This window comes from Phascolarctos cinereus, unplaced genomic scaffold (genome assembly GCF_003287225.1).
Source record: "Phascolarctos cinereus isolate Bilbo 61053 unplaced genomic scaffold, phaCin_HiC Scaffold_4;HRSCAF=312, whole genome shotgun sequence".
NCBI classification, from domain to species: domain Eukaryota; kingdom Metazoa; phylum Chordata; class Mammalia; order Diprotodontia; family Phascolarctidae; genus Phascolarctos; species Phascolarctos cinereus.
The window spans coordinates 284121229-284130253 of NW_027555847.1; the positions used below are offsets into that span (position 1 = coordinate 284121229).

The 9025-nt window shown below is 33.6% G+C and overlaps 1 protein-coding gene across 2 annotated transcripts in view; it reads left to right on the forward strand.

Annotated features, from left to right (window-relative positions):
- The window catches only part of TRIM36 (tripartite motif containing 36), a 64522-nt gene extending 56362 nt beyond the window's left edge, over positions 1-8160 (forward strand). For both annotated transcript variants that reach the window (XM_021009494.2, XM_021009507.2), the window contains exons 9-10: positions 3459-3756; positions 5685-8160. In XM_021009494.2, the coding sequence (XP_020865153.1) occupies positions 3459-3756; positions 5685-6039 (653 nt within the window). In that variant the 3' untranslated portion in view covers positions 6040-8160. The remainder of the gene's footprint in view (positions 1-3458; positions 3757-5684) is intronic.
- The last annotated feature ends 865 nt before the right edge of the window (positions 8161-9025 follow it).

Here is a 9025-nt window from a genome sequence, read left to right on the forward strand (position 1 = left end):
ATTTGGCATCAGGACAGTTAGGCCATTCCTTGTTCTGTCACTTGACCTTGAGCAAATTTGGGCAAGTCTCAGTTTCCCCATCTATCAAATGACGTTAGACCAGATCTCTAAGGTCCCTTCCGCAGCTATAAAGTAGGATTGTAAAAGTTGGTCGATTCTACCATATTTAATCTGTTAAAATTGGTAAGGAAAAATTTGTAATTCTTATTTTAAAGTTTTTAAAATCAAAATTATCATGAAATTTCTTAAGATTTCTTTTTTAAACATGTAGATGAGAGATAAACAAAGTACTGTAAAATAATTCAGGTTGAACTATCTGGTCTTCAGGTGTGGGCTTAAATTAATTGGTAGATTCACTTATTTATTGTCATGTAAGGTAGAAAAATATCTTCTTCTATGCTTTGGAAATTTATATTAACTCCTTTTTTTCCCCCCTCTCCCCTTTTCAAACCTGAGTTTCTTAGAATTGACAGGATAGTGTCACTAAATAGGTCAGATGTCGTCATTTTGGTGTCTTTTAAAAAACAACCTTTAGGGGGCAGCTAGGTGGCACAGGAGGACCTGAGTTCAAATCCTGCCTCAGACCAAACACTTGATACTTACTAGCTGTGTGACCCTGGGCAAGTCACTTAACCCCAATTGCCTAAAAAAAAAAAACCCAACAACCTTTCTTGAGCTACTTATGTTTTGTCTCACTTTGTTTTTTTAATTTAAATTTTATTTTTATTTTCAGTTTCACATTCTCCTCCTTCTACCCTTCCCCCACCCATTGAGAAAGCAAGAAATATGATAATCACTATACATATGCAATCATGTAAAACATTTCCCACATTAGCCATGTTCTGAAAAAAAAAAGCAAGAAAAAATGCTTTAATCTCTGTACTCTTAGCCCATCAATTCTCTATCTAGAGGTGGATAGCGTTTTGTATCATGAGTCCTTTGGAGTTGTGGTGGATCATTGCATTGATTATAGTTACTAAATCTTTCACAGTTGCTTTCCATTACCATATTGCTGTACTGTGTAGATTGTTCTCCTGGTTTTGCTCACTGCACTTTGCATCAGTTCATATAAATCTTCCCAGATTTTTCTGAAACCATCCTCTTTGTCAGTTCTTAGAGCACAATAGTATTCCATCTACATTAGTCAAATACCACGGTTTGTTCAGCTATTCCCAAGTTGATGGACATCCTCTCAGATTCCAATTCTTTATGATGACAAAAAAAGCTGCTCTAAATATTTTTGTATGTATGGGTTCTTTCCTTTTCCTTTCATCTACCTAATAGCAGTATTGTTGGGTCAAAGAGTATGCACAGTTTTATAGCCCTCTGGGAATAATTCTAAATTGTTCTCCAGAATGGTCATTAGACTAATTCACAGCTCCACTTTTAGTGCATCGGTGTTACCTATTTTCCACACTTTTCTCCAGCATTTGTCATTTCTGATAGGTGTGAGGTAGTACTTCAAAGTTATTTTAATTTATTTTCTTTAATTATTAGTAATTTAGAACATTTTTTTCATGTGATTAGCATTACTTTGATTTCTTCATCTGAAAATTGCATTTTTATTCATTCCCACTTATCAATTGGGAATGGCTCATATTTTTAAAATAAATTTGGCTTAGTTCTCTATATATTTGAGAAATGAGATGTTTATCAGAGAAACTTGCAAATCCCCCCCCTCCACTTTCCTACTTTACTTCTTATTTTAGCTTTATTGGTTTTGTTTGTGCAAAAACTTTTTAATTTTATATAGTTGAAATTACCCGTTTTAATTCCTGTGAAGTTATTTCTTGTTTGGTCATGAACTCTTTCCCTATCCATGAATGTGACAGGTAATTTTTTTCCATGCTGCCCTGATTTGCTTATATCACACTTTATGTATAAATCATGTACCCATTTTGACCTTATCTTGGTGTATATTATGTGAGATTTTGGTCTGTGCACAGTTTCTGCCAGACTAGTTTCCAGTTTTCCCTGAAATTTTTGTCAAATAATGAATTCTTGTTCTGATAGCTGGAATCTTTGGGTTTATCAAACACTGGATTATTGTGCTTGCTTGTTTCTGTATATTGTGCACCTGATCTATTCCATTGATCAAACCGGTCTATTTCTTGTTTTGATGATTACTGCTTTGTAGTATAGTTTGAGATCTGGTACTGCAAGGCCTCCCTCCTTTACATTTCTTTTTTCATTGATTCTCTTGATAGTTGACCTTTTGTTCTTCCAGATGAATTTTGCTATTATTTTTTCTAGCCCTATAAAATAATTCTTTGTTAGTTTGATTGCTATGGGACTGAATAAGTAAATTTGAGTAGTATTGGCCTTTTTATTATATTGGCTTGACTTACCCATGAACAAGTACTATATCTCCAGTCATTTAGATATACCTTTAATTGTATAAATAGTGTTTTGTAGTTGTGTTTATATGATACCAGTGTGTGTCTTGGTAAGTGAATTCCCAAGACAGTATTTTATACTCTCTATGGTTATTTTAAATGGAGTTTCTCCATCTTCCTGCTGGGTTAGATGTGCTGATGATTTGTGTGGGTTTATTTTAACAACTTTGCTAAAGTTGTGAATTGTTTCAACTGGTTTTTTAGTTGACTATCTGGGGGTCTCCAAATATACCATCATATCAGTCTGCCAAAAATGATAGCTTTGTTTCCTTGTCACCTGTGCTTATTCCTTAATTTTTTGCCTCACTTTTTTCAATGCCTTAATCTAGTTTTTAGTTTTGCTTAGGTCTCAGTTTCTACTCAGTATTCAATCCTTTCCATAAACTTCGTAATAGGTAGCTGAAATAGTTTTGGCTTACATATTTGTGAAATTTTTCCTTTGTGTTTTGAGGTATTTTGATCAAGGGATATATGATAAATGCAACGTAGTCTTGGGGATATGAAGAAAACATTTGCAGCTCCCTAAATTTTTATAATCCAAATTACATATTTTAAAAGGGAAGTCTGTTGCAGCATTGTATTCCTCTAACTCCCCCATTATGAATTAGATATTGAGCACAGTGGTCATCTTGTTTTGAAGATAGTTAGAGAATTGTGAAATTAACTAATAAGTTTTGGTTTTACTCAAAGCCAGCCCTTCTGTTTTTTAGATGACTAGGGAAGCACATATTTTTTTGTGTGTGTGGCATTTTTTGGGGGAGTATTAAGTCTTTTAAAAATATATTTTTTTAAATTTTCAGTTGTCCTCACAAGTGGTTTTAGGTCTCAACCTTCATATAGTTTTGTGCTATAGGTGTGCAAAGAAGTTGAAATTTAATTTAATTTTATACTTTTACTAGATGGATATGGATTTTGAACAGTAAAATCTATTTAGAATTTTACTCAAATTGATATATTACAATTTTGAAATGTTAATAAGTTTCAATCTAATTTTAGTTGTTTATTTTTAAGTTTGAAAAATGTTAATAAGCTTCAAGTTAATTTTAGTTTTTTATTTTTAAGTTTTTAGTTTTCTCTTTGATGAAAAATGTGGATATAACAATGAACATCTGTTGCTGAATCTAAAGAGAGACCGTGTGGACAGTAGAGCTGGATTTTCTCTTCTGCTTGCTGCTGAACGTATCCAAGTGGGTTGTTACACAAGCTTAGATTATATTATCGGAGACACTGGAATCACCAAAGGAAAACACTTTTGGGCCTTACGTGTGGAACCATATTCATACATGGTTAAAGTGGGAGTTGCTTCCAATGATAAACTACAAGAATGGCTCCATAATCCTCGTGATATAAGTAGCCCGAGGTAGATTCTTCTTTACTCTCTTAGAACACGGTCACTTTGGGTCAGTTTAAGGTTTATTTTTCACTTCATGGTAGGTCTAAAAATGGCTTAGATTCAGTACCTTCATTTATAGAGCTTATATGTGTTGCTATTGTATTATTACTAAATATGTTAGTTATTGGATGAGATACCACTGAATACTGTAGTTGCCTTACCTTAGGGCGGCTAGGTGGTGCAGTGGATGGAGTGTCAGGCTTGGAGTCAGGAAGACTCAGCTTCTGGAATTCAAATCTGGCCTTAAACACTTATTAACTGTATGACCCTGAGCAAGTTACTTAACCCTGTTTACCTCAGTTTTCCTCATCTGTAAAGTGACTTGGAGGAAATGGCAAACCATTTCAGTATATTTGCCAAGAAAACTCCAAATGGGGTCATGACACGACTGAAAAATGGCCAACCAGTGGCCTTACAAGTAATTATGGTAACATGTACTTTTCTATGGTGAATACAAATTTTTTTTAAAACTTCCCTTTAATATGATTTTATATAATAGTGCTGAAATGGACATGTGATCAAAGCTAGGATTTTCTTTCTATTCTTAAATCTGCTAAATCTCCTTAGAAGGAGGGTGACCATTGTCATTTACTCATTTGTAATTGTAGTTACATTGTATGAGGATCGGTGGAAATAGCCTAGACATATAGCCCTTGTGCACCTTGTAGGCCCAACCGCCAAACAAGGGGATTCTATTCTGGCCCTGGGAATTCCAAAAAACGGTTGCTTGATTTTTCTGAATTAAAAAATCTGTGCCCAAAATTTTACCTCAGCCTATTAATTTAATTTTTTGTTCAGTTATTTTAGTCATATTCTACTCTTTGTGACCCCATTTGGAGTTTTCATGGCAAAGATATTGGAGTGGTTTGCCATTTCCTTCTCCAGATCATTTTATAGCTGAGGAAACTGAGGCCATTTCCTTCTCTAGCTCATTTTATAGATGAGGAACAGAGTTAAATGACATGTCTAGGGTCACACAGCTAGTGTCTGAGGCTGAATTTGAACTCATGAAGATGAGTCTTCCTGATTCCAAGCACAGTGCTCTATCCACTGTGCCACCTAGCTGCTCCCATTAATTTAAAGAAAATCCTTTTATCTATTCTTCTCAAAATAAATAAAGAGCAGCAAAGATTTTCATGCTTTTCAGTGAGGGATGGTAATATTTTTTCCTTTAATCTCATAATTCTTGAAAGGTAAAGTATGTATTTCTTGATAAAATAGAGGAGAAATTATTATAGGAAAAAGTGAAACATGAATGTAGTGCTAATGGAGGTATGTTTAGAACATAAAAGAACAGAGGTGGAAATGCAGACAATGATAGAAAATAGGTGATTTTGAACACTGTTGTAATGCTTTTGTTTCAAATGGTTTTCTTGATAGGTGTCTAAGTGTGGCTTATTGGGGAGAAGCCTGAACTTGAGGGACCTGGGTTCAAATCCCAGCTATTAAGGCAAGTTATTAAGGCAAGTAAGGTTAGGAAGAAAGTGCTTTGTAAACATTAAAGCACTATACAAACATAAGCTATTATTAACTTGCTTGCCTACTACCTTTTACATTAATTATTGTTTGTTCAGTGCCTATTTAAAAATTTAAAATGGGGATAGCTCAGTGGCACAGTGGATAGAGCACCGACCCTGAAGTCAGGAGGACTTGAGTTCAAATCTGGCCTCAGACCAAATACTTAACACTTACTAGCTGTGTGACCCTGGGCAAGTCACTTAACCCCAATTGCCTTAAAAAAAAAATTTAAGATGTTTAGCTGTACTTTTCAGTAGAGAGGTTTGTTTAGACCAGAGTGTGATATTTGAATGTGTATGTGAAAATACACTAGGTCTTATGATATAGATAAAATTGTTTGTTATAATTTGTGTATTACAGTTATTTTCTCATTTTAGATATGAGCAAGATAGCGGTCATGACAGTGGAAGTGAAGATACCTGCTTTGACTCAGCACAGCCCTTTACATTAGTTACTGTAGGCATGAAGAAATTTTTTGTTCCCAAGTCACCTACTTCTTCCAATGAACCTGAAAACAGAGTTCTTCCCATGCCAACATGTATAGGAATTTTCCTCGACTATGATAAAGGCAAAGTTGGGTTTTATGATGCAGATCACATGAAATGCCTTTATGAGCGCCAAGTGGACTGCTCAGGTACAATGTATCCTGCCTTTGCATTGATGGGAAGTGGAGGAATTCAGCTTGAAGAGCCCATTGCGGCAAAGTATCTGGAATACCAAAATGACATGTAGTACAAAGATCTACTGATGCTGCTTAGGATGAGAAATGTGAGCATAAGGATGCCTTAGCATTAACTCATTATAATTACATATCTCCTAAGTGCTTTTGCCATGCTTGTTTTGTGTGTATGTGTGTTTTCCTTAAAACACAGAAAAAAACCAAAATAGTTTTTTTCTTCCATCTTAATTATTCTGCATTTCTTTGTGATGGAGTTAAGGGTATTTTTTCCTCAAGTTACTACTGAACTAGTTGGTTAGGAACTGAATTTTCTCTGATGAGTGTCTTTGTGAGTTGGAAATATGTAATTTGTCAACTAGCAATTTTCATCTTAATTTTTTATTCAAGAGAGATCTCATTTTATGAAATACTTATATTTGTTTTTCTATTTAAATCATGTCTGTGTCCTGAGAAAGATTATTTTAAAAAGTAATTTATGGAGAGAAATGAGTGTTAAACAGTGTCTCTTATATTTGTTTTTAATAGGAAAATAAAATTTACAGACAAATAATGGACAGGGAGAATAAAAATGATGGTAACATACTCAAATAGGAAAGAATGAATTTTAAAATGTTTTCTAAGCTATTAATAATATATGATGATAGTGCTTGTTACATGTTCTTACTGTAGCTGATTTTCTTTGAAAACCAAATCCTCTATATTACATATAAAATAATAATATTTTAGAGGTTTTTTCCTCCCTAGAAACAGAAGTATTGTTTCCTACAGTCTCAAATATGGAACTGTAATAAACTTGGTTTCTTATCGACATTAAAATTAATTCAAAGATGGATGTTTTTCAGTCTGTGTAATTATTAATTTAAAGTAGCTCTAATTTATGTTCTCCTTTAGGCAAACATTGTAGTCTTGGGAGAAGAGGTTGAATTTGTCTTCAGTAAATAGTTTTAGCAAATCTTAGTTCCAAGTGCACTGGTATTTAAATGAGATATTTGTTCTTTTTCCCTTATGATATTTTGAGTATTTAATTTCATTTAGTATGCCTATTACATTTCAGTTTTTACTGGTTTATATGTTTGAAAGATTCATGCACAAGTGTTTTTTATAAGTTTATCTTTTAAATCATTAAAAATATTCTAAAACATGTAATAATAGCTAATGATCTAATTGTTTGGCATTTTCTGTGTGTTGTTACTTGGTGTGGATAATCTTTTGCAAAGTAAGCAAGTAGAAGCAAACGTTTGGAATTGCAACTGAAATATAGCATATTTACTATATTGATGTACTTTTATTATTAGTTTAAGGAGATTAATTGTAAATGGAATGCTTAGAAAAAACCATCGTATGCCTGAACTTCATGTTCAGTTTTAAAGGATGTGTCTACATTATTATATAGGAATGATACAGATATAGACATTGGACCTTTAATTTCATTGATGTAGGAAGCCCCTAGATAAGAAAGCCCCCTCGACCAATATAAGTGGGTACCTTCCTTACAACTTATTGTTATAAGAAAGTTAGAAGTCTAGAGCACTGGGAAGTTAAGTGACTTGCCCAGAGTCACAGCCAAAAGGAGTCATTTAGGAATTGAACCTAGTTCTTCCTGGCCCCAAAGACTGGCTCTTTATCTCCTGTGCCATGCTGGCTGTCATCTTTATTATATGGTTTCTGTAAATAATTGTGGCTTCTTTATTACAATTAGGTAATTATGGATGTCTAAAGTCTTGTCCCTTTATTGAGATGGATGACATTACAATACTTTTTTGGCTCATTTAATAGAATAATTCCCCAAGCTTATTACTCTTTCCAGTTTTAAACTGAAAAACTAGGTTAAAGTGCTTTTACAAATGTGATTTATTGTTCAATTGTAGTACACTATGGCCGGTAAGAAATTCAGTATTCGGTAGCATTTGCTTACTTTCATCTGATAACAGCACTTTAAAATTTAGGCTAAGCTAAAAAATGTATGGTGGTATGTGGATTGTTGTACAATAAAATTGCTAGAGTATCATGTGTTGTTGATTACAAATGGAATCTCTCAAATGAGTGTAAATCATGTAGATATTCTTAAACTTAGAGCTTTTGACCAAAGTAGGAAAGTTTTGTTTGAAACTGTACAGCTGTAAATAACTGTTCATTTGATTTTTAGAAAAAAAATAAAAATGAGAAGTAACAAAGTTTGTTTATTTACAAATTTAAATTCTAAGAATTTTTAAAAATTACTTTGAAAGTTTCATACTGTACTGAAATAACTATTCATTGAACATTTGTCTTTCAAATACATTGGATTAATTATGAGAGGATATTCCACGTGTGTAGTTCAGTAAAAATCTGTCACTGCATCTTAAAAAAATTATTTCTGGGATATGTTCTAGAGCAAGGCAGGAAGCATTTATTAAACTCTTAGTATGTGCCAGACCCTTAGAGCAGGAATTCTTAACCTTTTTGAGTATTATTTTGGTAGTTTAGTGAGGTGTTTAGACCCCTTCTCAGAATGTTTTTAAATAATTGAAGGAAATGCTAAATTTCAAGAGGTAAGTGAAAATAAAGATGTAATGTTTTTTCGGTCCAAGTTTATGACCTCAGAAATCTATTTAAGATGTCAGTTGACTCCAGGCTAAGAAACCCTGCTCTAAAGGCTCATTTCTGTACTTATCTTTGATATGGCTACTTCTAATGTTATAGGAAATCAGAACACTTGTATATGGCTTCTTTATTTTCTTTGAAGACCTCCTCATGAGATCAAACATTGTACAAACGTGTACAAACATAGTTTGTACAAAGAGGCAGGAGGAATGGTAGAAAGAGCACTGGACATTATAATTCCTGAGGTCTAATTTACTAGTGATCTTGGGCAAGATACTAACTTCTTTGGACTGTTATCTGATGTATAAAAATAAGGGGTGTGGATGAGATTATGTCGTAAAAGTCACTTCCACTTCTAAAATTCTGTGATTTCCCCCTCTGCATCCTTCCCCCTACTCTGTCAAACCTTTCCTATTAGCTTTTCCCCTTTCGGGGTAACAGACCAATCTAAGGAAG